The sequence below is a fragment of the Cardiocondyla obscurior genome, linkage group LG10, assembly GCF_019399895.1.
Source record: "Cardiocondyla obscurior isolate alpha-2009 linkage group LG10, Cobs3.1, whole genome shotgun sequence".
Classification (NCBI taxonomy): domain Eukaryota; kingdom Metazoa; phylum Arthropoda; class Insecta; order Hymenoptera; family Formicidae; genus Cardiocondyla; species Cardiocondyla obscurior.
In genome coordinates, this window is record NC_091873.1 from 4,947,364 (window position 1) to 4,975,062 (window position 27,699).

The 27,699-nt window shown below is 33.0% G+C and overlaps 4 protein-coding genes and 5 non-coding genes across 11 annotated transcripts in view; 6 read left to right on the plus strand and 3 right to left on the minus strand.

Annotated features, from left to right (window-relative positions):
- LOC139106238 (aromatic-L-amino-acid decarboxylase) overlaps window positions 1-12,809 on the plus strand; it is a 45,002-nt gene extending 32,193 nt beyond the window's left edge. Inside the window, exons 2-10 of the mRNA XM_070662818.1 lie at window positions 2,548-2,678; window positions 9,606-9,841; window positions 9,968-10,201; window positions 10,394-10,523; window positions 10,758-11,018; window positions 11,275-11,392; window positions 11,545-11,635; window positions 11,726-11,926; window positions 12,089-12,809. Of these exons, the coding sequence (XP_070518919.1) occupies window positions 9,641-9,841; window positions 9,968-10,201; window positions 10,394-10,523; window positions 10,758-11,018; window positions 11,275-11,392; window positions 11,545-11,635; window positions 11,726-11,926; window positions 12,089-12,388 (1,536 nt within the window). The 5' untranslated portion in view covers window positions 2,548-2,678; window positions 9,606-9,640 and the 3' untranslated portion in view covers window positions 12,389-12,809. The remainder of the gene's footprint in view (window positions 1-2,547; window positions 2,679-9,605; window positions 9,842-9,967; window positions 10,202-10,393; window positions 10,524-10,757; window positions 11,019-11,274; window positions 11,393-11,544; window positions 11,636-11,725; window positions 11,927-12,088) is intronic.
- On the minus strand, window positions 2,156-2,227 carry Trnac-gca (transfer RNA cysteine (anticodon GCA)). The gene has a single exon. It is a non-coding gene; the product is annotated as a tRNA-Cys (tRNA).
- On the minus strand, window positions 6,512-6,632 carry LOC139106333 (U5 spliceosomal RNA). The gene has a single exon (XR_011546335.1). It is a non-coding gene; the product is annotated as a U5 spliceosomal RNA (small nuclear RNA).
- Trnaa-agc (transfer RNA alanine (anticodon AGC)) lies at window positions 7,236-7,308 on the plus strand. The gene has a single exon. It is a non-coding gene; the product is annotated as a tRNA-Ala (tRNA).
- Trnat-agu (transfer RNA threonine (anticodon AGU)) lies at window positions 7,621-7,694 on the plus strand. Its single transcript has one exon. It is a non-coding gene; the product is annotated as a tRNA-Thr (tRNA).
- On the plus strand, window positions 8,612-8,683 carry Trnap-cgg (transfer RNA proline (anticodon CGG)). The gene has a single exon. It is a non-coding gene; the product is annotated as a tRNA-Pro (tRNA).
- An 872-nt stretch (window positions 12,810-13,681) lies between the features above and the next one.
- LOC139106211 (suppressor APC domain-containing protein 2) lies at window positions 13,682-16,258 on the plus strand. Its single transcript, XM_070662777.1, has 5 exons — window positions 13,682-14,842; window positions 15,075-15,221; window positions 15,305-15,517; window positions 15,585-15,727; window positions 15,808-16,258. The coding sequence occupies exons 1-5, from the start codon at window positions 14,003-14,005 to the stop codon at window positions 15,812-15,814; spliced, it is 1,350 nt and encodes a 449-aa protein (XP_070518878.1). The 5' UTR covers window positions 13,682-14,002; the 3' UTR covers window positions 15,815-16,258.
- An 865-nt stretch (window positions 16,259-17,123) lies between these two features.
- On the plus strand, window positions 17,124-20,533 carry LOC139106216 (anterior pharynx in excess protein 1). Of its 2 annotated transcripts, none has more exons than XM_070662784.1 (4): window positions 17,124-17,874; window positions 19,320-19,460; window positions 19,567-19,698; window positions 19,982-20,533. In XM_070662784.1, the coding sequence occupies exons 1-4, from the start codon at window positions 17,829-17,831 to the stop codon at window positions 20,044-20,046; spliced, it is 384 nt and encodes a 127-aa protein (XP_070518885.1). In that variant the 5' UTR covers window positions 17,124-17,828; the 3' UTR covers window positions 20,047-20,533. The 2 variants fall into 2 exon arrangements, with proteins under 2 accessions (XP_070518885.1, XP_070518886.1); XM_070662785.1 differs by having other exon boundaries at window positions 17,126-17,874; window positions 19,323-19,460.
- On the minus strand, window positions 20,339-27,688 carry Unr (cold shock domain-containing Unr). 2 transcript variants are annotated; one of them, XM_070662775.1, is made up of 11 exons: window positions 27,589-27,688; window positions 25,064-26,366; window positions 24,803-24,979; window positions 24,517-24,707; window positions 24,169-24,379; window positions 23,741-23,970; window positions 23,347-23,608; window positions 22,988-23,215; window positions 22,696-22,901; window positions 21,980-22,567; window positions 20,339-21,908 (listed from the first exon to the last, which is right to left on the minus strand). In XM_070662775.1, the coding sequence occupies exons 2-11, from the start codon at window positions 25,454-25,456 to the stop codon at window positions 21,740-21,742; spliced, it is 2,655 nt and encodes an 884-aa protein (XP_070518876.1). In that variant the 5' UTR covers window positions 25,457-26,366; window positions 27,589-27,688; the 3' UTR covers window positions 20,339-21,739. The 2 variants fall into 2 exon arrangements, with proteins under 2 accessions (XP_070518876.1, XP_070518877.1); XM_070662776.1 differs by lacking the exon at window positions 27,589-27,688 and adding an exon at window positions 26,767-27,144.
- Between the last annotated feature and the right edge of the window lie 11 nt (window positions 27,689-27,699).

The following is a 27,699-nucleotide window of genomic DNA, read 5'->3' on the forward strand; positions in this document are numbered from 1 at the left end:
AGCTGGTTAAGCGGCCAAACCCCCATGAAATTCAATTGTCTTCGCCCCACGCGTCTTTCGCCCCGGCTAACCGCCCTTATATTTTCATCCCTCGGCACGAAAGCCGTGTGCCCCGAAGAGTCTAACGGCCGTACAGCCTTGCTATTATGGTGTCAATTAAATTAGATCACCAGCCAGCGAGGGCTGACTTAACTGATATGATGTCAATTCTGTACGGGGGGTGCATTCGTGCAAAGTGTGTCGTTAAAAGTGAAATGTAAATACTTGTAGTAACGGTATAATATTTATCAAGTATTCAATCAGTCACATTTGCGTTTAATGCATTTTAAATAAGCATGTCTGTGCGAACCGCATCGTGGAAAACGGACTGCAATTTACGTACATTAATTTATCTTTCGCATAAAACATAAAAATATTAACAGGAATCTAAAAATTATTTTATTAAGCGTTGTTAATTTTATTTTTTATTTTTCAATTGATGGAAATGATAGATGCAATTTTATGGCGCCGAACCGAATCGATTTAAGCGAGAAACTTGTCGAGCACAATAGTAAGTCATATTTTACAAATCACTTGACTGTTTATGAATAATTTAAACGTTCAGTCCCTGAATATGGGCGAGGGTAAAACTGACAATCCTCCGAGGACAAAACGCAGAAGCCCCTTAGGGATATAGACCCTTTGTTACAGCCTGGTCGTTGGCTAGAGCAAGAACGCCAATGTTTGATCCTGCACTACGTGGTAAGCCACGGAGGATCATCGTCCGTATTGATCTATTCTACAATTTACTCCGCTGGTTTTCAAACCGGAGAGGTTTAGAAATCGCACAGTATAAAATAAATATATCTCGCCATGAATTTAAATAATTCGTGTTCATAATTCTTCTATTTTGATTTATAAAAGTAACTCGAATGAATTGCGATAAAAAAATATTAATTAATTAATAATTTTGAGAAAATTGACTATGTAAAATTATTTTACATTTTTTTATTAATCAATTCTTTAACTTGTAACGCGTTTATAGCGATTAAAAATTTAAAAGAATATTTATTGCAAGAAAACTTTTGAGAAAATACTCTAAATACAATTTTATAAATACTGACGATTTATGTAGTCTCACGTGTGATTAATTCTCAAATGTAGATAACTAGTCTGCGCTAAAATCTTTATATCGCAAAATAAAATAATTGGAAGCGTGAATTCAAGGGTGAATAGTTTTTCATCTTATTCGCAGTGAGATCGCGCCGTGTAAGTCGACTATGTGACTCATACGATTGCTGAAAAAGCATTGAGCCCGATTCCGACGTTGATCCCTAAACCTCACGAATACAAAAGACCGTATTCAGGATCGAGCTGATCATCGCTAACGATAATGGTGGATTAGCACGATCACATCTGTCATTGACTTATGCAATTTCTCGAAACCTGCTATATTGAGCTAAATAAAATTCGACTTGCATACAATCGTAATCGGCAGAGTTTTTTATTTTTTTTCTAACAGTTTAATCGAATAAAAAAATAAGCGCGACGTGTTTACTTTTGTTTTAATCAATCTGTGAAAATAAAATCAAGTACTTATGATAATTTAAAGTATAAAAATACATGCTAGCGACATGAATAAAACAATATTCACGAATTCCTTTGCATTGGGACTTGAAGAACTACGTCAAAAACCCGTGCACGAGTGTAGGAAGACTTATGTCGGATGTACATTTCATTTGGCGACCTGCCAATTGGCCTGATCGTCCTAACCGAGCACTGTGGCTATTTCACGGATTCGACGAATATTTAGTGAGGTTTTACGGATTTAACGCTTGCCGTCAAGGCAGGTGGTTTGCACATCGAACATTCATCTTCTGCGGTTAGCGTTCTTGCGGATTAACCGATAACTGTCTTACTCTCTTCTTTCTCTTGTCAGGTTTTTATGATATATCATACGTTTAATTGTTTTTTCGACATGTATACCTTTATACCTTTTATTTATACCGTTTTTTTATTTTTTTTTTTATCTTTATACCTTGTTTGGCTCACTTTGTACCGTGAGTGTCAGCTTTATTTTAATTATTAAAAAAATTTAAATTACTACTATATTAATAAGTATTATATTTAACTTGTAATTAAATATATTTTGTGTGTAATAAAAAAAAACAGCTTGAGGGGGCACCCGGGTTTGAACCGGGGACCTCTCGATCTGCAGTCGAATGCTCTACCACTGAGCTATACCCCCAATTGAAGATACTGTCATTCATAATTTTCTTATCATACACTTCAAGAAAATTACATTAATATAATTATAATATTTTATTGCTGTTGTATAAAAAATTCCCAAATTTTTATATTTAACATACAAAATAAATACTACAAAGTATTAAAAATAACGTAATAATGTGTAATAAGTATGATAAAAATATTAATTGGAACGTAATATTATAATACTACAAAAAAAAAAAAAAAAAAAAATGATAAAGACGAAAATTTTAATAAACTGTAGAATAAGTCTATTAAGCTTATTAATAAAATAATGTCGAAACATTTTGGTTTGTGCAGATATTCCATGGATCGAATATATCCTTCAGGATGTCAGGTCTTTACGGGTCTCACAGGACAGTGTAAAAACAGCCCTTGTTGTCGTACAAATAGCCTCGAGCGCTACCCTCTACGAGCACGAATGGCGACAGGTAAAGTAATATAGTGCGGACCACCTAGTGGCTTCATGACTTCGCCATATGTCAGCGTGACTAAGGCACACATGGTCGAGATCATTGCACGCTATATCGACTGAGATATCCTATTTTCCATTAAAACGCGACATCTTCTTAAAACGAAATTAAAATATTTCGGAATAATATATTATTAAATAATTAAATAGCATATTGAATCAATTAAACTCTATAAGTATTATCAATTGGTAATTAAAACAATATACTTTGAAAAAATTTGAAAGAAATAATCAATTTAATTTTTTGTTTAAATTATTTTTTCTTTTAATTAATTTAAAGAAGTGCCATTTTTATTGAGAAACAATCGTTCCTACACTCGTCACAAAAGTGATGAAATTATATTTGCGTACTTAAATATATTTTATGACTTTCTCTGTTATTGAAAAATAATTAAGTAAAATTAAAATTATAACTTATAATTGCTGTGCTTGCAATGATCTTCACAAATTTGTTTCTTCTTTGTATAAAATTCACGTATTCTATATTTGCACATAGCGATGAAAAACTATGACATGAATAATAACTATTTCTATAAAGAATGCATTATCTTAAATTGACTTAGATAATGGATTCGTCAATTATTAATCAAAGCGATAATCGTTGCAATGCCCCTCAACTTACTTGTATAATTTATTAATTTTGACGGAATTCTTGCAATGTCCAACAAATATAATTAGCTCTTCGTTATAAATGTTAATCAGAGGTTCATATTTTACTACCTTATGATGTAATACAAATTGTAATATTAGTACGTGCAAGCAAAAACATTTCTAATGTTATCAAGAAATTTATATTTTACTTCTTTTTAATATTAAAATAATTTATTATCGTTGATTTTTAAAGAAATTTAATTTTTTCGTATATAATATTTATAAATTGTGTCGTTGCGTAGAAATCAATAGATGATAGATATTCACGTTTAATTTTACAAATCTATGAGCGGTTCGGCTGGTTGTTTTACAACTTGCTAGTTTAACGAGAAAAATAAAGCGGGTAACGTCGAAGTCAGTCTATGCAACCTTCCGTTTGGTTTGCGAATTAATCCATCAAAACGGTCACGGTATAACTCACCCCTTCCTTGTTTTGTTTTGCGCGCGTCCGCCTCTGTGTTCGCTTCCTAAAGTCCAAGAGTCGATTGCACGTTGCGTTTAAATGCACCGGCAATGACGGCACGAAAATTTGATTCACTCCCACGTTTTCATACAGGCGGAGGGAAAAATTACGTTTTATACAAAATATTTTTAGCATTTTTTCTACTTCAAGCTGAACAATAATTAATTATCTCTTTGATGGCTTTAGTAAATGACTGTTTAAAAAATATAGATAGACTTACATAAAATCTAAGCAAGTTAGATTTGATTTATAATCAAGTGTAACTTATTATCTTTTTTTCTTTAGATAAATGAGAATTAATTTATAGTGTTATTTGTAACTCAACACTCTATTTGGAAAGTTAATGAGTTAATAGATTTTTATTGGTAACGATAACTTCTTCTGTAGCCGGCAATTAATCGTATCAAGCAAAGTAAGCCAAGCCACGTGTGTTTGCTATATTACCGCGTTCATGCGAAGCTCTCGAAAATAACTGGAACTTTTATCCCTCACGTAATTCTTACGACATATATATTCGGATCCTGGCATCACACCAACTAGCACCATTAACCCAAATATATATGTCGTTCATTATGAGGCGAGTACCCAGTAGATAAATTAATCACAAATTTCTCTCGCACATCTTCGTTTCTATCGACCTCGAAATTCTGCGATTCAATAATTCACGAGTCAATCAAAGATTCATTCACTATTAGCAATTCTCTTTTTGAGTGCGCTCTCAGCGCATTATTAATTTTATTTAAAGAACATTACTATATTTTTTATTATTATCGCGATAACGTCAAATATAAGTTACAAAAGCCTTTCTTTCTCGAAGATAGATCTCTTTTTCTTTATACATATAAATACTAAATTATGTTTTAATTTATAATTAAATATCGCACACTTATACAAAGTAATAAAGTAATATAGTAATGTGTATTATAATATTTTGTCAAACATAGTCTCTATAAATGTATTATTACTAGAAATATTACATAAATATCATTTATATTTTTATCTTGATTTTCTCGAGCCGCATGAAATTTTCCAACTTTATTCTTTATTTTCAATATTTTTATTGCAAGTGCTGAGCCATCAAACTTAAATAATAAAACCAGTATAATACGATATACATATAAATTTATTAATTTTCTTATCGTAGTCCCCTATCTCCGTCATTATTATCTTAAAAAATTATTTGCGAACAGATTCAGATTGTGAGGAAAAAAAATGCTCAAATTTGCACATAAGAACTTTTTATCCTCATGCACGCGTAATGTATGCAGGTGCTGTATGCACCCCGACCGTGTACTCTCGCGATTTCGCTTGTGGATGCATCGCGAGGTCGGCGCAGCCGTGGGTCCCTCGCGTGGTGTGGGTGCTGCGTACACACCGGGTAGTGTAGGATCAATATAAGCGATGACACAGCGAGAGCTCATCTTTAAGCCACACCCACGAGTACATCGCGAACGAATGCAGACACGAGCCCGGCCGAGAACGGCCAATCGGCGCGGTGCATCGATTTTTCGTGCCTTTTTCCTTCTTTTTTTTTTCGCGAAAGTGAATTTCTTCGCGAGGCTGACAAGGTGGCGGCGAGGGCAAAAAGAGAAGAAAACGCAGAGGGATGGGAGAGAGCGCGAGCGAAGGCTTAAAGGGTGAACGTCGGAGCATGAAGAGAGAGTACGATGAGAAGCGAAAGGAGAGGATAGAGGGATGGAAGAGTGACTGTAGTTGAGAGAAAATACGAAGTTGGGAAAACAGAAGGAGAAGCGTACAGAAAGAGAGATGGTGCGATAGAGAGAGAAGATGGGGAGAAGAGAGAGAAATAGACAGACTGAGAGAGAGAGAAATAGAGAGAGAGAAAGAAAGAGAAAAAGAGACGATTGTGAAGAGGAAGCGGAAGATGAGAATCGATGAGGACGGGGTGACTCTTCCATAGCAGGGGTAAACGAACCTCCATTTCATCTACCCTTCATGCCGTTATCGGTTGTCCCTTTTTCAATCGAGGGAGCCCCCTGCTGCTAGGGACATCGAGGTGTACTGCGAGCTCGTCCTAGCACGTATTTTATCAGTCGAAACCAGCAGTTCTTATCGTTATTTAAAACTGTACTTGCCGTTAATAATATAACTCGCATTCTTTCTTTAAGAAAAATTAAACTTTTTTTTTTTATCTAATTTTTGATTAATTTAATACATTTATAATTGCATTATAGAAAGCCAATTAAAAAAAAATTATGTTAAATGAATATAAGATTTTTTTTTAAAGTTATATTTTACAAAAAATATTGGTACTTATGCAATTTTGTATCACAGATTAAAAATATAAATTACGTAGAGTATATGGCGCCATCCGACGTAATTGCTGTTAAGTTCACAAAATATAAGAATTTATCGAAACATTTATAGTCTACAACTTCTTAGACAGCTGATCAATGGTATTATTTTTTTAACAAGTGTTAGACTTTACGTGCAACAGAAAATTGAGTCGGTTCTTATTCATATTACAAGAAAATACACTAGTATATTAGAAATAAAATGTGTCTTAATTTTTATTGAAAAAAAAGCATAAAAAGTAACAGATAAAAATTTAGAAATATGTTTTTCTAAAGAAAGAATGGAGTAAAGAAACTTTATAGTTTCGATGTCTAATTATTACACCTCTCACTTCTAAGATATTAATTTTATATTTAATTTACGACCCAACTTGCGTTGGGTTCACAAAAAATTAGTCTATTGACTCATCAATTATCCCCCTCCACGGAAATCTTTAGTAAAAGGCGAAAGATTTATACGTGTATTGAAGGGAGACCAGAGTACCGAACGCTTGCCCGGCTCGCGTTTTATAATATACGATGATGAATTTTACTTTCGAGTTATTAGACCATCTAGTGATTGTTCCGAGTACTAGTAAAGAAGTGTGAGCGCCGCAAATTTATATGTATATCTCCGCTTTATTTTACTGGTTTTGATATAACCGACAGTCTCACTTACAGAGAGCTTTCAAGTTGCGACACAAATTAATAAGAATATTATTATACTTTTATTATTAACTATATGTTGAACAAAGATAGAGCAATGGCTTGAATTAGTCTGTGTTGTTCTCCCTATCTTGCTTGATATTTTCATTTAATTGCTTTAGGTTTGAAGAAATATATTGTATCATGTACATTAATTGTGTCATAATTCATTTTTAGTGTAATTTAATTTATGATAAAATTAAAGTATATCAACTTTTTTTTATCTCATTTTAATTGTATGATATGTTAAATAGTTAGTTATTCATGTCTAAATTTTTTTAATTGACATTTACGTTCTTCTAGTTTAACTGATAATATTAAAATTAATGTAAAATATACAAGATAATAAGAATTTTATATTTAGTTGTCCTTTGTACATAAGGTGCAAGATAACAATTTCGAAGGGGGCGTAGCTCAGATGGTAGAGCGCTCGCTTAGCATGCGAGAGGTACCGGGATCGATACCCGGCGCCTCCAATTCATTTCTTAATTTTTTTTGTAATAATTGGGTAATGACACAAAAACAGAAAAAAGAATTAAAAAGTATTTTTATACAAAGTATTCTCTCTTACTTTTGAAGAACCAAGATGTTCTCTTATTATTATTCAAGAATTCTTATCTATTAATATTGCATAAAATTATTTTAAATATTTATTGTATAATTACGGGATATAATTCGAAATATATTAATATTTAAATAAATTATTAAAAAATGTATTTATATTAATTTTGTAAGAGCATGTGTTACGACTGTTTAAATAGAAATAAAAGTCAAACGAATGGCGTGTGGGCGCCGTGGCTTAGTTGGTTAAAGCGCCTGTCTAGTAAACAGGAGATCGAGGGTTCGAATCCCTCCGGGGCCTTATCACTAAAAATCCCAGAGGATTTTGGGATTTGTTTTTTTGTCATTTACACAATAAATTATTAAAATATTTTTAAATATTAAAATACATGCATAAAATCTGTAAGACAGATTTTTTGCATGTATTTTAACTATTCTTTTCTTTATAATTCTTTTAATAATTAATTATTTATTTTATCTAAATTATTAATTTCTTAATTTATAATTGGAGTAATTTAAGGGAGACAAATATATATTATATACATGTTTATTATGCAATATCTATTTAATAAGAAAAAAGAAAAGAGTAGACAGTATTCTCAGAAAATTTGAAAGTATGATAAATATATGGTAATCCTGCTTTCTATTTATATTGCTCTTTTACTTTCTATTTGTGAACAGAAACTAATTGTCGGCTATTAGATATTGTTTTAGTTATGGACAATCAAAACTTAAATACTTGAACAAAATAATATTACAATATAAATTTTAATATTAAAATTAATGCTGTTGTATTTTTGCAGGTATAGGAAAAATTAATTAAAATATAATTTCTAAGTGTGCCGTAAAAATGGGAAAGTTTCAAACTTAGTATGGCCATCGTTGAATGAGAAATGTATAATAATATAATATTTGCATTAGCAGACTGCAAACTGAAAGCCGCGAAAGCGGGTCATTGAGAACCAGTTGGGTTAACAGAATGATGTCTCGTTCAGGATTTAAACCCGTCGCACCCTAAACGAGAATCATATCCCTACAACAACGCTGGTCGAAAACTAGTTGTTCTGTAACGCTTAACTATTCACCAATCTCTCGTGCACAACTACTTTAAATATATTAAATATTTTTGATGAAATAAATAGACTTTATGCATATTAATTTAATTGCACTACATAATTCTGATCATGTGGAAGGTCAAGAACAAAAAAGTTTTCACGAGGCTCGTTGGTCTAGGGGTATGATTCTCGCTTCGGGTGCGAGAGGTCCCGGGTTCAAATCCCGGACGAGCCCGTATTCCCTTTTTTTTTTTGCTACTTTTCCTTCAAGATTTATTATCGCGGATGTTAATTAAATTAGACATTTTTTATCGATCAACAATGAATACTTCTAATTCGTCGTTGTCTTGAATTATTTCTTTTTATTTGATTATTCTGGAATCTATCTCATACAATTTTATATAAGAAAATATTTTAAATGAAATAGATAATAATTATTTTATTAAAAATTCTATCGCTAATAAGTATTGTCTAATAAGAGTTACCCAACTAATAAATATAATCCAATTGCAATATCTTGCATACATTTTGTATTTTTTTAAATTTAGAATTGAAGAGTTAAATAGCCATTTGATATAAATTACAAGAAGCTTAAGTATTAACTTAAGCAACAGAACATTTTCAGGACAAGAGAAGAACCGTTTACCTACTGCGATTGGTAAATTTGGCTTAATTATGGAGAAAGTAAGTGAAAGTTTTCTGGGTGGTGGTATTTAACGTTAGAGGATGGTATTCGACCGAAAACACTTCCGTTCATCGGTTCGTACATTCATCTCCGGTTGCACGAATCAGTCGAATTTGTTTCGCGGCGTTGTGTCTGATTTAGTAGTTATAGCGAAGTACGAGTCACGGTAAAAAATCGTTGCCAAATGATGTTTAGAGAAATTGTGCATACAAAGTGAAGTTTTTGCTGTTACGTGCATAAAGGTATAAGTTTAACAAAAGACTGTGCGAATAAGAATAAAATTAACGTTTTGACAGAAACATATTTATCTTGAAAATACAAAAAAAAAAAAAAAATAGTAAAGCAAGATTTAATTTAAAAAATCTTCACGTAAAACTATGTCGTATAAAAAAAAAAGTTTATAATATTGCTCTGTCGTACTATCGTCATAACTTATATTGAAATATAATTTTAATTTTTCTTCTGATTTCAGCGTGACCGTGCCGCTTACTTTTAAATTCGAAAGATATGAATACATCGGAATTCGTGGAGTTCGCGAAGGCGACTATAGATTATGTTGCGGATTATACTGATAGCTTAAGGAGTAGAAACGTATTACCGGATGTGGAACCAGGTTATCTCAGTAAATTGTTGCCGAATGAAGCTCCGGAAAAATCCGAGAAGTGGCAGGAAGTGTTAAAAGATGTGGAACAATACATTATGCCAGGGGTAATTCTTAATTTCTTTTTAATAAAAGTTATTGTTGTATGTTATATTAATTTAACTTGCCTCGATAATTTTTTACATTTTTTAAAAAAGATATAAAGTTTACGTTATTTTCATGATTATGAGCAGATAACACATTGGAATTCGCCTCATTTTCACGCATATTTTCCAACGGCCAATTCTTATCCGGCTACCGTTGCTGAAATTTTGAGCAGCGCAATTGGTTGCATCGGTTTTAATTGGATAGCATCTCCTGCTTGCACTGAGCTTGAAGTAATTACGTGTAATTGGCTTGGTAAATTGTTAGGCCTACCGGATGAATTTTTAAACAGCAAAAATGGAACAGGTGGAGGAATTATTCAGGTAATTAAAATTATATATGTAAAAATTATATATATAAAAAAAGGTATCATTGACATCGTTATAAATACGTTTTTACAGTTATAATAAAAACGTCAAGCTCATCCAAGACTTAAACCCTGAGACACATATCACAATTTTAATTTTTATTTTTATTCTTTTATTTTAAATCTTTAATTAGTTTATTAATTCTAGGGATCTGCAAGTGAATGTACATTTCTTTGTTTACTGGCTGCAAAGGAACATACAACACGTCGAATAAAACTTCTTCATCCAGAGATGGAAGAAAATCATATTAAATCTAAATTGGTAGCATATACCTCCAGTGAGTATATTAATTAATAATAGAAATAATAATAGAAATAATAGAAATAATAATTAGAAATAAGACAATTTTTTTTAAGCACATTTTATCTAAAAACTTATTTATTAGATATACACACGGCAATATAACTAATTACGTACGCAGAAGAACTTATATATATATACTTATTCTTTTTATACTATCTCTGTACAGAGTATTGACGTAAATGTGAATATTTTTAAAATAATTTTTCAGATCAGTCAAATTCTTCGGTGGAGAAGGCAGGAATTTTAGGATCAATGCCAATGAGACTGCTACCAGTGGATGATAAATGTTCTTTACGAGGAGAAACTTTAAAGAAAGCCATACAGGAAGATTTAGAGAAAGGCTTTATACCGTGTTACGTCGTCGCTACTTTGGGGACAACCGGGACCTGTGCCTTCGATAATATTGATGAGATAGCACCAATATGCAAAGAACATAATATATGGTTGCATATTGACGCTGCTTATGCAGGTAAACTTTCTGCAACTGGCTTTCTTTTATTAACTACACGTCTCTGTTTTTTTATATTTTATTTCATATATTATATTTCCGATTTGAAATTGTGGTTTTCGATCTCCTAGCGACAAAATTTAAAAAATCCTATCCGACGTTAGCCTGTTTCTATCAGTAAGAATCAATTTAGATTACGTTAGACCTCTAATCTAATTTTTCATCTATTCTAATAATAAATTTTATATCTTTAATTAACTATGATTTTTTTATTTAGGTGCTGCATTTATTTGTCCGGAATTTCGTCATTTGATGTCTGGTGCTCAATACGCGGATTCTTTTAACGTAAACGCGCATAAGTGGTTACTTACAAATTTCGATGCTTCAGTAATGTGGTATGTATCGAAGATATTAGCAGGGAAAAATAATTTAATCTAGTGTTTAAACATTAAACATTTTTTTCATACAATTTACTATACTTTTCTTATATGATAAATGCTATAAACCTTTTTAAATCTTAACATTTTAATATAACGATTATTTTTAGGGTAAAAGATTCAAGACGACTTACAGAAGCATTCAGCGTTAACAGAATATACCTTACTTACGATAAGCAAGGACTTGTACCAGATTATAGGGTAAGATTTAATGAATTTGCTGATATAATATTTTTGTCTACTTTCTAACAAAATGCCATACTTGTATTTTTTTAATTTTTTATAATACAGGATTGGCAGATACCTTTGGGGCGTCGTTTTCGTTCATTAAAATTATGGTTTGTCATGCGTATTTATGGCGTACAAGGACTTCAGGAGAATATAAGACGCACCATAAAACTAGCGCAGCTTTTTGAGAAGTATGTTAGATCGGATAATAGATTCGAAATAGTCACCGAAGTTATAATGGGCCTTGTTTGTTTCCGTATTAAAGTGAGTAAATCTCGTTTCTTTTTCTTTTTTCTTTAACTTGCTTAATTAATAATTTATATTTATAATTTGCAACAATTTCATTTTACTCAGAATGTTACATTCTTTATTAAGTATAATTCGGTTTTTAAGATTCTTACAATTAAAATTGATTCCTATTTTCAGGGTGATAACAGTTTGACGAGGGAGCTCTTAGACCGTTTGCAAAATAGAAAACAAATTTATCTCGTCGTTGGCACGTATCAAACTAAACTCGTCGCTAGATTCGTTGTATGCAGTCGATTATGTCAAGAAGAAGATATTACTTTTGCATGGAATAAAATAAGCAGTCTGACGTCAGAAATTTTGGAAGAAAAACTTCACAAAGAGTCAATGGCAAATATTATAAAATCAACGGACGATATTGCGACAAGAATAGAAAGCCTGAATTTAGAATCGAAAAAAAATTCGCAGAAAATATTATAACCGATTTTAACTATAATTCGTAATAAAGATGAGTTACAGTCGTGAATTGAAACGCTAAAACGTTCTGTTTAGGATTAAACGCGTTAAAAATTTACTTTAAATCTTTACTTTATTGTTAGATTAATTTCTTAATTAGTTTCCATTTTTATACTCTTACTGAATTATTGTGTCGCCGTTTTTATTTTATAGAAGAAACTATGCGCGCGTTGTTTTTTTTAGAGACCCTAATTACAAACTACGAATTAAAAAATCATGTGACTCACCAGTCTGCACGTGCTTCAGCGGAGTTGTAAAATTCTGGCGTTGGCTGTAACATAAAAAAAACAAAATTATTGTAGACATGAATATTCGTTAATTAAATTAATAAAAAAAAAGTAAAAGTTGATATTTAATAAAGATTTTATAAAGGAAATTTATGCTCACCTAAGAGGTGCTCCGCTGGTGTATGATGCCCATCCTGAGCCTGCTCCTCCTCTCAGATGGGACGTGTCGAGTCATCCTTCCGCGCACGGGACACTCGCGAACGCGACCGGGTAAAGTTACAATCGCGAAAATTACGCACGTTGTTTTTCAGCACTCCCGTAAAAAAGAAAATCGTAAAAAAAACGTCCGAAAACTGACGGCACTCCCGAAACGGCCGACGAACCGGCTGCGGTTCGTATATTCACTAATATCGGCGTGCGACACTTTTTTTCATTGATCATTGCACAGCAGCGGAGTTCATCTTGATCTGTAACAGATAATTGACAAAATTATAATGTAAATTCGGAATGCAATTCGGAATATAATACAGATTGTAATTCGGAAGGAAAATTGATACTACTTACTTCTGGGTTGCTCCGCTGATGTAGGATACCCTTCCTGGGCCTGCTCCTCCTCTCAGGTAGCACGTGTCGAGTCCTTCCGCGTGGTGAATACTCGCGAGATAATCCATGACACTCCCGACCGTCTCAAATCCTCGAATTCGGCACGAGAAACGGGCTACGACGCACGGATGCCTCGACATTTTCATTCGAACTTGAGCCGCGTGCTCGCCGTGTCCTCTAGTGGTACGCAGTAGCACGAGTCCACGTAGTCTGATACAAGCTCACGGTCAGGCGATCGATGGAGCGCTGTGATTGGTCGGCGCGCTAGGGTTTTCTATCACCCTAAGCGAAAGAACCAATCAGCGTCGATTTTAAGCGGCAAGAATCAAATCAAGATTCAGCTAATTTTTATAGATAGGATAGATATAATTAATTTAATCTTTATTGCTATTGAAAATACGGCAGATGGCATTGCACTCTGAAGGAGTGGTTCACGAAAGGTACCCAATAACTTATAATAATCTTGTGCATGATTGCATATGACTGCGCAAGAGGAGATTAATCTGCGGGGAAAACAATCTGTGACTGTCGTACGTAAAACGAAGATGAAATGATGTAATCACTGGATCCAACGATAGTAATCGATTGAAAATATGCATGCGAGAGAAAACTTGAGGAACTCGCAACTGTAAAAGAATATGTAATCAGCTAAGTAGTCACAGCCTCCAATCGTTCTCGATGATGTAGCTGCCGTTATCTGTGCAACGATCAAACGCATATCATTCTCGAGGTTAATTCCTGGCTAAATATGGCGCAAATACAAATGTCGACGGTAGATGGACTACCGAAGCACTTTGTCAACGCGATGCACACGCTATTTGACATAATGGACGATCAGAACACCGGCTTCGTCAAGTTCGCCGATATCGAGGGCCGGTGGCAAGACGATGGCACGCAGGGCCTGCCCAAGGGCGTCCTGGACAGTCTGAAGAAAGTCACACCGCCGAACGGAATGCTATCCTTCGAAAGATTTTGTGCCGGATTGAAGATCTGTCTGTTGCAAATACAGACAGAGGCAGATGCAAAAAAGCACGACGTCCAACCCAAAAGACCGCCGTCAGCACCGATACTTATTCCTGATAGTCAGAACAAGGCAGCTTGGACCTCTCCCAATACAGCTGCTATAAGACCCAATAATGCCATATCCCAGCAACGTACTCTTAGTATGCCTCAGTTATTAGCTAATCGTAAGGATATGAATACTCAGTTGGAATTGATGGATGGAAGGAACATGGGAGAACCGAAGATTAACAAGATGTATGGTCCACCAAAACCACCACGGACTGGCGCTGCACTGGAAGGTAGAACAATAGGGTTAGAACGTAATTTTGACAAGTCTGAGATTAGAACAGCACTGCAAAATTGGCAGATGGGTCTTATCATGAGTGATGAAAAAGAAAAGCGTCACTTGCAAGCTAATATAAATTACAGACCAGACCCTAGGACACTGTTAAGACCAGCCAGAGTTCTAGGTGATGGTAAAGCAGTTGATATACAAAATCCACTTGGTCTTCAACCTAAGAAACCATTAAATCGTCGTAGAGAACCCAGACGGCATACGTTGCAGAATGGTATTGATTACAATATGGTAAAGATGTTCTTCTCTAGGACTCCAGACTAACCCTTGGTGATTGGTTCTGGGTATGCACTAACTGCGTATTAACAGCAATATGTTAATAAAAAATGTCTATCTTATAATTTTAATTGTATTTTAATTCATATAAATCTTACTCACATATATATATCTATATTAAAAGGGCAAAACTTTTAGTATTTTCTTTTATATTTCCAAATTTTTCCATAATAAATGACGTTTTTAGATGAAAAGAATGAAACAGATAGAACAAGAGAAAGATGTGTTACTTCAGGGTTTAACTGCTGTTGATAAAGCTAGAGAATGGTACTTGAAGCAGATATCAGCCACTCAAGAGAAGATTAAACATCTTGGACGAATGGGTTCTCATGTGGTATAGAAAAGATATTTTTATCCTTTTACATTAATATTAATTAAAGTTTTGCATAAAATATGGACTGTTATATTTCACGATAGGAACAATGGACAGAAGCACAGCAAGAACGCTTGGAACTGCAACGCGCGCGTGTCCTAGAAGTAAATAGACATTTAGCTGCGTTAATAACCAGCTGGGAACGCGGGGGACTTCCTCTTCATATGAATCTCGCATTTTTAAGTGCTCCGACCTCGGCCCAGCTTCAACAGGACATGTTGTCAAGGCTTAAACAACAAAATCACAGATTAACTGAGGTAATAATTGTAATAATGCACTATATAAAGTAATAATGTATACATTAAACTTTTTTATACATCACAGGAAGTTAGTAAAAAAAGTCAACGAATAGCGCTACTCGAGCAAGAAAAAGATAGTCTGGTTAGAGAATTATATAATAGACAGCCTGGTTTAATTCAGTCTCGAAGGGCAACGATGATTCACGAACAACACGATCAAACATTCATGTAAGGGACTAACATTTTAAATTAAGTATCATTAAATAAAATCAATAATTGCCGATTTTATTTAAAAATATTCTTTTCAGAATATGATTATTTCAAGTTTTAGAAAATGTGCCACATAAGTGATAGAGCTTGAATTAAACTTTAAATAAAATAAAAAGAATTAAGAAAGTAACATAAAAAAGTGATCGATTAACATTGCCAATGTTGTACAAATGTACTAATAATGCCAACATTCCAATTAGAATATTTTACAATAATTAAATAAAATAATATTCTAAATGCTTTAGGATGTTTGTAATACCATGTAGAATATATGTTTAAAATATGAAATATTTGATATACATATAAGTAGTATTGAAATAATCACTGCCTTATTATAATTTGATCTTACCTTAAATATGTAAAATATTCATTAATAAAATATATAATTAAATATCCAATTTAAAAATAGTAATAAAACGAAATGCCTTAATTTCTTTGTAATTTGTTATAAAAAGACAAAATTCGCTGTAATAAATTATTCAACTATGCGATAAATGTAGATGTTTCTTTTATTATTATTTTATTATAGTTAATTTGTTGCTAATTATATTTAAGTTAGTTAAAACAATAATGTATAATTTTCTACAGTATACAGTATTATTTGTGCAATGGTAAACGTATGATGCACTATTGACATATCGATCTTGATCTCATAAATTTTTTTTATTAAATGAATCTCATTGCTTTGTCGAGAGTGGTAAATTTTATGGGTTTGCTTTCATGACAAACATTCCATTTTAATTTCCGGACTTAGAGCTGTTGATGTCAAATGTTATCAAATTCTCAAAAGCGATACCACGTTATGATTACGTATCGTTAAATTGCTTAGTTTAGATCTTAGGTTTATAGAGTTAACCATGGTATCGGAAAAGAATTTCACGTATCTAACTTAAATATACAAGTAATTTTACAAATAACCAATATTACTAGCAATGGGAGCTTGATCGGCTAAATATTTGCGTTAATAAAGAATAAAAAAATCAAATATTATTTGAGTTAATCAGATTATATAAAGAATAAATAATTAGAAAATTGATTAAAGTAATTTCGAGTATATGTACATAAAAATCGATTATTTTAATTTCTTAAAATAAACACATTTTGTTCCTTAAGTTGATATATAATTAATTAAAAATATTATACTATCTCATTTAAATTCCAATAATTTTATCATTAAGATTGATAATAGCACGTCCAATTGACCTGCTAGATTATCAATTCAAGGATTCTTTATGAAAAATTTTCATGTTTTTTCACAACGACATTTTTTATCTTAAATAAGAAAATCCATAAAGATCCGTCATTTTTTTTGCGATAAAAATGAACTCCCTGTGTTGCAATTATTGATAATTTGGCATATGCACGGTCGTGTGATAATGAACAAAAGCTGAATTTGTAAAGCTTCGTCACAAAATAAAAATGTATATAAATTTTAAATTACGACAAGTCATGAGGACTTGACAAAGCAAATCTCTACGTTATACATTTCAAATAATCATAAATCGTGCACAAGTATAACTTTTAAGCCAAATAAAATTATATGTATATAAAAATTATATCACCGTAAATATCTGTTAAGCATCTGTGCAATTATTTGCCCATTTTAAGAACAAACAGTTTAAAATGTACAAGGAAAATTGACGGATTATTGAAATCTCTTTCAGTTATATAATCTTTAATTTTGTGCGTGTATTATAAACATTGTGCCGGCGGATGTCGTTGCACCCCACGCATAATTCGTCAGCGATTGGGCGGCTTCTGCACAATCGTATATAACTAGTTTAGCGACAGTTAGCTGCCACAAGTCGGTGGATTCGGTCGACTCTGCCGTTGTGTCATCCTCGAAAGGCAAGCGCTTCGCCCGTTGCAACGTCGACGAAAGAACACGCACGACATAAGAAGAGCGATCCCCTGTGTGGACCTTTGACACTGTCTGCGACAAAAGCCTACCAAGAAAACACCGAGCGGTCTCCCCTTCGCGTTCTTCTTTTGGATTATCGCAGTCTACGATATCTTTCGGCTTTTTAACGTCTTTTGTTTCACCTCATCCGAGAACATCATGCTACCGAGATTGACGTTGTCGGTCGCTTTACTTCTGTTAATAGGTACGTTACATTTTGCCTATTTTTCTTTTAGAATATACAAACCGACACGGATTAATATACCCGAGTTTGCTACGATTAAATAGAGCACATATATTTTTATTAGTTATACACAACGGTGTAATATTTGATATTTGCGTCGACTTTTGTTGGAAATTTTCCTCAAGAGAAGACCAGCTCGTAATATTATTGAGTTATATTAATTATATTTTAAGTTTGGCACAGATAATACTATTACGCATGTTATTCTTAAGTTATTATATATTTTTACTAATAAATGAGCGTTTATATGCAAGGTATGTTATTTATATCTTAATATAAATTTCAGAAAGAAACATATTTATCAATAAAAGTAAGCTAAGAATTCAGGTTTTGAAATATTCAGCATATAATTAAATGTTTAATTAAATTTTTTCAGATTATAATAAAATAATGGTTAATGAAGATCACCCTGAATTTTTTTAAAATACAAGATGGTAATTTATAAAGAAACAAAACAAATAAATCCTTTTTTTTAATTACATAATGATCACTTATGCTAGTTGAGTTATGCTCTTAATGTGAAACATTTTTCTTTACCTTTATCTGATTAAGCTTTTGAACAATTTAAATGTACATACCAGTTTTTATACATGATTTTAATGTAAATCATGTGACTAAAAGTCAATTATGTTATATCATTAATAACTTTAATATTCCTCAGTATCAATATTGTTACGATTTCCACGGCAAATGTAATCTCCCATAGAATGAATATGTATGCGCTCTCAGTTTCTTTTTCGAGTAATCAAATGATAGCCCCATCATACCGATAGTGAATGGCACTCTCAATGATGAACGTCCCACACACTGCCTCCCTTACTGATTAAAACGCTGCAACGAATGTTGTTTGCAATTAATAAATTATCCTTGAATGAATCGATTAAATAAGCACACGAATGCAACGGTTTGCTGGAAAAAAAAAATAATAAAAAATCGCTGGATATACATATGTCTCGCTGTAGTATATTCATACCGTGATGAAATTGCGATCGTAAATGTCATTAGGTCGAGACTAAACGAATTAAAAAATTTATTTGCCCACGCATGGTATCCTCTATCTCATGAGACGCTTATCAATTTAGACAAGTGGGAAGTGCAGCCGGCCACATCCGGCACAAACATATGCTACCATTAAAACAAAACGCTACTATCTTTCCTCGGGGTAAATAAACCGTAGATATTTTTACTACATCTGCGGAGTATTCATCTAAAAATAATGCAGGCAGCTAATAAATATAGAACTCAATTAACAAAATCGCGTTTATTAATTATTCCTGTAGTATGCATTAAAATAGATATTAATAAACGTTCAGCAACGTTAAAGATATCAAAGATATTCTGTAATTTGTTCTTAAATAATTTAATGTCATCAACGTAGTTTGATTAATCCAAGCTTTTTTTGCCAGCAGTTACATTATCGAAGGGATGCGAATTGGATCAGATGCGATTTGGATGTCGCATCTATAACGCACAATGCAGTTGTGGTTATGGTTGTAAATCCGAGTATAGATATAACAACAATGACGATTGCAAGCTAGCATTGAAAGGTAAGGATAAAACTATATTTAATCTTACTTGATCTCGTTAAATTCTGTAGAATAATACACAGATATACTTTGCACGGTTTGACATTTTTCACTCGTCACGTTACAGGAAGACGTAGCGACATATGCTCTGGATCGAAACCTTGCTTGAACGGAGGCTCATGTTCCCAAATATCGTCGGAGCCTGGTTTTAAATGTCGTTGCGAAGGAACTGGCTTTTATGGCACTTACTGCGAGACACGTTAGTACCCATCGACAGCAGCAGATAATTCAATTCGGTTTTCACTGTCGCAGCATGACTTCTTTAATACGTCATTAAATCTTTGCGACTTGAATCATCTGTATAATTAAAAAAAATTAAAACATGAAGAACATTTGTAGTAGAAAAAAAAATGATATATTATTGAATAGTAAAAAACCTTCGTATTTTTTTAAGCTTTTTTTTTTTTAACATAGAGAGTATGTTTTGACGACGCACATGAAAGAAAGAAAGAATATTAACATGGATATTTTATATGTTACAGCCTGTCCACGACCAGACAATACACTTTTCCGAGGACAATTCCCTTACGAATGCGTCGTAATTTAATTTCAATCTCTTTTCTTATTTTGATCTGAAATTAAAATTTGTTTCAATATGATACATACATACAGGGAAAGAAACGCAATTCATAAAATATATTTACACACATCTTTGTACATACATAATAAATATTAAAACACATAGACGATACACCGTTCCATTTTTTTATTTTCCATTCCCATTCCCTTGTTTTAGCCATGATTTTATTTAGAAATAGCTGAGCGAGTATTAAAATTATACCGCAGAATAATTTCGTGATTTTGAAAGAGTTCTTTGAATTTTATAGAAGATAGATATATTCGATGCTTCCACTGTTTATTCATCAATAATTTTACAATATGTATGCACATGATGTGTTGGATCCATGAGTTTCGGGACAAGCGCTTACTTTGTATCGTGCTTGTGTTATGTACTTTACCTTATTTTACGTTATTTCTCTCATATCTCTACAATAATGCCACATGTACTTCGCTTACCGTTTCAAATGGCAAAACTTATAAAATGTTTTATTTTTTACATTTTTTCTTTTTTTTTCTTTTTTTTGTAATTTTCATTGTATGTCCACTGAATTAGTAATACTAATTTGATTTTACAACACTGCATTAGAGGAACTTAACGATATACGTGTATACATATATATATAGATATATATAAATACATATACATGTGTATATATATATATATTTATGTATATATGTAATCTAAGATAAACAGTTGGCCAGTCATAACTTTTTCCTTTCCTTTTTTACAAATTTATAGACATCTTTTTAACAAAGACTCAATATCGTAATTGATTACAGCAAAACAATTGCTTGTAATAAAATTATTCAGCAATTTCGGTAAAGAATTTATAGCACAAGGATGTTTTCCTTCAATCTTTTTTGTATCAATATCACGTAGACTCTTTGTTCATTCTTTTCTTTTACCCATTGTACATTTATATCACATATAATATACGTAATAGGTAAAAATAAATTTCGAAATAAATCATACAAATAAAAATTGTATATCAATATGTATAAAGATATTTTTTATAAAAATTTTTATAAGAATGTATCTCAGATACAAACAGGCAGTTCGCAAATCAACCTGTAAATATTCTGGACATCTTTTAGTACTTTACATAATAAATTGAAATATTTACCGAACTTTTATGAAAACAGAAAATGTACGTATGTAATAAAAAATTTCAATGGATCTTATGAACTATCCATTACATTCAGAAACGTAACGATCGAATAGATAGCTTAAGAATAAATTCATAAAGATGTAAGAAATTAACTAAAATGAGAAACCAATTACGTATTAGAGTAAATTCTAAAATCTGAATGTAAGATAAACCGCCTTTCTGTTTTTTTTTCTTTCCTTCCATTTTCTCTTCTTCCCTCTATGAGGTGATAAAATGAGTCGTTGTTCATTTTTTTTCTTTTTCTTTTTTTTTATTATTTTTTTTTTAACTTTTTTTTTTAATTTTTTTTTTTTTTTACTTTACTTTTATATTATTTTTCGGCCCTTGGTCACCATTCATTTTCAAATTATTATCATTATAATTATTGTTGTCACATTAGTCTGAATTTGGCAAACGTTTACGACCATTCTTACAATAGTAATCTCGGTATCGAAGTGTATGGACTAAAAACAAATTGTAGATTACAATTTGAATAATTAGTAGCCCAGTTTTATTAGCTGCCCAGGCTCATTATTCTTCTATGGCACCAGGAGCACGCTGACATCTTTCCAGGGTAAACCCGCGCGTACCATCGGGTCCTTTTGGTTGTCTAACCACAGTTAATTTTGGGCCCGTTTCTTCTAACGATGTAGTACGTAATCGACTTATTAATCGCTCGGGTCGTTGTTGAACTGCATCGCTGTTAATAATAAAAGTTTGAAAATAAAATTGTGTTATCATTATTTGTAAAAATAAAAAGAATTAATTTACCTTAATCGAGTTACGTTGCACGCTGACGATTTGCCAGTGCGTTGATTAGTAACCAAGACAAATTCTACCTGATCTCCTGGTTGCAGCGTAATGTGATCACGAACCTCGCTTACGTGGAAGAATAATTTTCTACCCTCATCGACTTCATAAGCGAGAAAGCCGAAAGGGCCTTTCATCGCGTCTACAGTTGCTCTCCTTTTTTTTCTGACGGCTACGATATTACAAGCGTGACCTGCTGAATCGACCTGTAATTGCACAGGATCGCCAGCCTGCAATAGCTCCCGTTTGTTAGAAAGTCCCATGATTCCGAATTCATATTCCGGTGTTTCCTCGTCTTCGTTAGTTGGATTAATCTTGATTAACCCAGCGTACTCAGCCTGCTCGGGATTTGCACTTCGGAGTGGTCGTACCACAGTGCCATCAAGTACCTCGCTAACAGGTGTTGATCTAGGAATACTTCCACGAGGTACAAATTTAACATAATCGGCAGCTACACAACCTCCGGAGCCTCTTCCATTGCTCGAATTACTAATTGTACATTCAATATCGGCTCCTAATTCCAATGTACTAGCGTCTCCTTCAAAGTTACTGCAAATAAAATATTTTATACATATATAAATGTATTTGTATAAATGTATACATATGTTTATACATATATAATATTTTATACATATATAAATGTTTGCTATAAAAACTAAATGAATAATTAATCTCACCTGTAGTGAAAAAATATTTCTCTATCATGATTTACTGTTTCAATAAAACCGAACCCGTCTTTTAGGGCGGCAATAAAACCTTGAAATACTTGTCCATTTGATTTTTTGTTCACATTTTGAATTTTTTCACCAGCAGCGTTTACTAAAAATATGTCTTCGGCAACAAGTTCCTTATTTCGTTTCACTTGAACAATATTAAACATAACCTACCAAATAAAGGTAATAATTTAAAACATGTTTCTTTCAAAATTAAAAAAAAAAAAAGTTTTTTTATATAACTTTATCCACTTACCTTATCACCCAATTTTGGAATATGTTTCGGATCGCAATCTTTGGAGAAAAAAATAATGCTTTTCTGTTGGCCGTAACTAATAAGGCCAGGTTCCATCGAATTTGTGTCCTGTGATACTGTACCTAATATATCCTTCTCTATAATAGTTTGAAATGTTACGGTACCCATTGGCAAATGTTTCAGTCTAATAGCACTTTGTCGAGTATTAGAGAACGATGATGACGGGTCCTTATAAGAGAAGTATAAAATAATTTTATATATATATTTTTGTATATACATACATACATATATATATATATATATATATATATATAAATAATTTAAATTTAAAATATATTATTATATTAATATATACTCACTTGTATGACTGTAAATTCGACTTCATCCCCTACACTAATTTCTCTATCAACATCAAGAACTTCATTAAAATGAAAGAAAAGTCTAGGTTCTCTTTCTACACAACGAATAAAGCCAAATCCATCCTTGAGAGATTGTATTACACCTTGCTCCCGTCTTTCTCCAGATACGGTGAAAGATTCTGGTAATAACATTATTTCAGTAGCTCTTTTAAGCTGATCTCTAGTATCTGTTGCAATACGAAATTGGACCCAGTCCCCATGTCTATTAAAAAAATTAATGTATATTATAGCTGTGTATAGCTGTATAAAAACACACATAAAAAATTAATACAAACAAACATATATATTAAATAAAAAGGAAAAAAAATTATACATATTAATTCATGTAAATTACCTAAGAGTAAAGTCTCCTTTTTGATCTTTATCACCAAAGGGGACTTCAACTTCAGAATGATCACTATCTCTGTATCGAATACGACCAGGTAACGGATCACTTTGATGACGAGCAGCATTGCCTCTCTCCAAAGGTTTTAACACTTGTCCTTTCACCACTTCGTTACTGACTTCTTCAAATACAATTGAGCCAGGTGGTAACTTTGTAATGTTGCAAGCTACTTCCTTCCCCTGTAATAGCAAAATTTAATTGTTTTAGATTTTTTCTTATTTAAATTATATACTTAAATTAAATTATATATATATATATATATATATTTAAATTATATATAATAAATAATTAATAAATAATGAAATAAAAATTTAAATATTAATATATATTATTATGTAAATTTTTTTAAACACATATATAATTTTTATTTTACTTACATTACGCGTCTGTATTATAAACTCCACATCATCTCCTAGTCTAAGTTCTTCTTTCATAGATTTCGCTTCACTAAAGTGGAAGAATATCTCTTTGACTACATCAGCACGTTCAATAAAGCCAAAATTTTCTTTCATTGAGCATACCACTCCACGATAACGAACTGGATGTGCTGGATTTTCCAATCTTACATTACATGCACCCAAGTTTCCTCTAAAATGTGTTTATGTATATTAATAAAATAAATAAAGATAATTGATATACAAAACCGCATACATATTTGTTTTAATGCAACCTAGTCGCGTCAAAGATTTTGTACGCGCCAACAATTTTATATAGGTATATCATACCGTTGATTTGTAGCAATTTGAAAGGATACTTTATCACCAGCACGTAAGGTGACATTTCCTTCAACATCATCTTTGGTATATGGCAGAAAAAAACATTCTCCACGGTTTTCATAACTGATACGTCCCTGTGAATCGCCACTCGCTTGCAATTCCGTTGTGACATTACCAATGCATCTTTGATCGCCTAATGCCTAAAACAAATAATATCCACACAATTATTTTTAATAGATCTTTTTATATTATTTTATTATTCTTATATCACAATTGACATTATTATTTTACGAACCACTGGGGCAATTTTGCTAACGGTGCTTGCAATAGGCTTGCCCGTTCGTCGATCATAAGTCATTTCAAATTCTACCGGATCTCCAATCTTCAAATGCTCAATATTACCACTAAATTGGCTAAAATGAAAAAACAATCTTGCCTGTCTTTCACAGCATTGTATGAACCCATAAGAATGCTGTTAAATAAAAATCGCATATAAATTAGTTATTTATATAATTTATAATTATATATAATTAAATTTCATGTCTGTAGCACTCACCAGTAACTTTTCAATTATTCCAGTTTCCCGTGTTCCTTGATTCGCAGATTGATCCTGGTAGGTAGTATTATTAGTGGCAGGTTCGGTTGTATAACCAGCATTTGTATCTATACCGGTGAATTCAAACTGGAATCGCGTGGCGCCATTACGAGGTGAAGATTGTGTCCCGGGATAACTTCCGTAATTAATAGTAGAATTTTTACATTCAGGTGGTGAACCCATATAATGATCACCGCTATAGTTGGTACCATTTCGATAGTTGTTAGACGTCGGCTGATGAGATCCTGTTATGGCCTTAGGACTTGGTATAGCCATAGACTTATAGTCAAGTATTGCTGGGTCAGAGTTCATGATTGGCGGCTGGAACGTTTTCCACTGAGGATTGTTGGACATTGTCAATTTGCGCAGTGTTATTATGTGTAATATTTACGTATAATTTAGCTCTTCTTCTCTCTTGAAACAATTACTTAATTTCTTTTATGTTTACACTTCTGTTTCACTCCACAATATATATACTTACATTTAGAAATTTTTAGTCTTTTTCAATTATTTAAGTGTTTAACATAGATATCACAGAACGGTTCTTGGTACCTTATATCTTTGTTCACTATTATAATGTTACAAGAACTTAATGAAGAGGAAGAGTGGCTCCTTGAAATGCTGCAGAAATGCAGACTTCTTCGTGACCAGAAAGTGGAAGTGAGGTCTCTTGAAAATATTTTAACGCGTTTATCGTGAATTATTTATCAGAGAGTACCATGGTGGCTCGACACAAACTTGGCACTCCTTAAAACGCAGATAAAGGTGTTCTAGCAACCAAATGGAGCAGCACAATCTCAGCCGCAATCGCAATCACGGTCACTGTATTAGCTCACCTATCTCTTGCTCACAAGGCTTGTTGTGTATATAATATACAAATGAATGATGCAGTTAATGTTGATTTACGACTTAATACAAGTACAAAATCTTAGCACACCATACACTGTCAATACTTTCCATACGTATATATATATATGTTTGAATATTATAACAATTGTTTGATAAATACTCAATTTAGCGTGCAGAAATAACTGTGTTTTCTTTTAAACATCAGTCATCCCTTACAAAAGGAGTAAATCAAAAACATAGGAGATTTTAAAAGATAAAAGTTGACTTGAAAATCCTCAGATGTCTTCAATGCGTGCTGAGTCTGATTGTGTTCTTCCAATATTTCTATAGTAACGTTTCCTTTCTTCTGCTTTTAAATGTGGAATTTACAGTAAGCCTTAGTTTCAGAAGTGTCCTAAACTAACAATGACACAAGCTGCAATAGAAAAAAAAATTTTAAAAAGATAAACTTTGTACAAATACAATAAAATATCATATATAATGCTGTATATTGTTTAAGAATTGTGAGCTCTGTAATAAAAATTTATTATTTATTAAAAAAAATTTATAAACATTTAATTTTTCTATCAAGTGACACCAATTAAATTATTTATCCCTATAGATAAAATATATATTATACAAATATTATTTTTATTTATTTTACATAAAAATCTGAAAATTATAATATGTAAAATAGACAAACTTTAAATACATAATCGTTCGAAATAAAAAACACATGTTATTAAAAAAATATTAAAGAATATATATGTATATTCTGTCCTAACGATTTCTCGTAGATGCATTTAAATAAAAATCAATATAAAATCATTAAAAACCTGAGAACACAATATGCGGGTGAAGCTCAATGCGCACTTGGAGCACATGTGACCGCACGCAGGTTACACTATCTCTACAGGACATGAAAGAATTTTCCGGAATCGAAAGACAAGGGAGGTGAAATAACAACGCGTTTATTTATAGTAAGATGTCACGGAAAAACAACACTGGCTTCTGTTCGCGATTATCGCGATAGTTTGACATTGGCACGACGGAGCATGCAATAAAACCTGCGCGCTCGTTACGCGACCGCGTGAGAATTGCATTGCGTTTAACGCGTGAAAGCATCGTACGCGTGCCACGGTAAATTTCTGACGGAGCACCGTGAGTCATGACTCTCGGACCCATCGTCTCTTCACGGTGATCTTCGCGTCCCGCTCCGACGCTATCGGACGACAAGCAATTCACCGGACGCGATTACGCGATTGGAACGTGTCGCGGTAATTCGAAAAAGGGGGTGATAATCGAGCGGCGACGTGTGGACGGGGATACTCGCGGACACGGGGGACGTTGTTACCTCGCGGGGTGCTGCTCACGGCCAGTCTCCCACAAATTCCGCATCCGTTCTGCAGCGGCCCGCAGTTGCGACGTTATCACGCGGTGACCGCCGCAATTTTACAAGGTTGATTTTTTTTCACGAGGTCGCGGAGCGCCTTATCTCGCCGCGACGGCGGCCGTGCAGCCGCGAAGCGCCATCGTCAAACCATCCCGAATGCCAAATTATGCAGCGATTATCGGAGCGGATCGCGCCGATCTCGCTTGTAAACTTTTCTAGACAGAGCTCACAATTGTAAGGCGCCGAAATGATTTACGAGACTCACCACGACACAGCACAGCACTGACGACATGCCGCCATGTTGAATGTCAACATTCGGCGTTCGCATACATCCAGCGAGAGCGACCACGAGTTTCCTGTGGCGCCCGCATGCGCA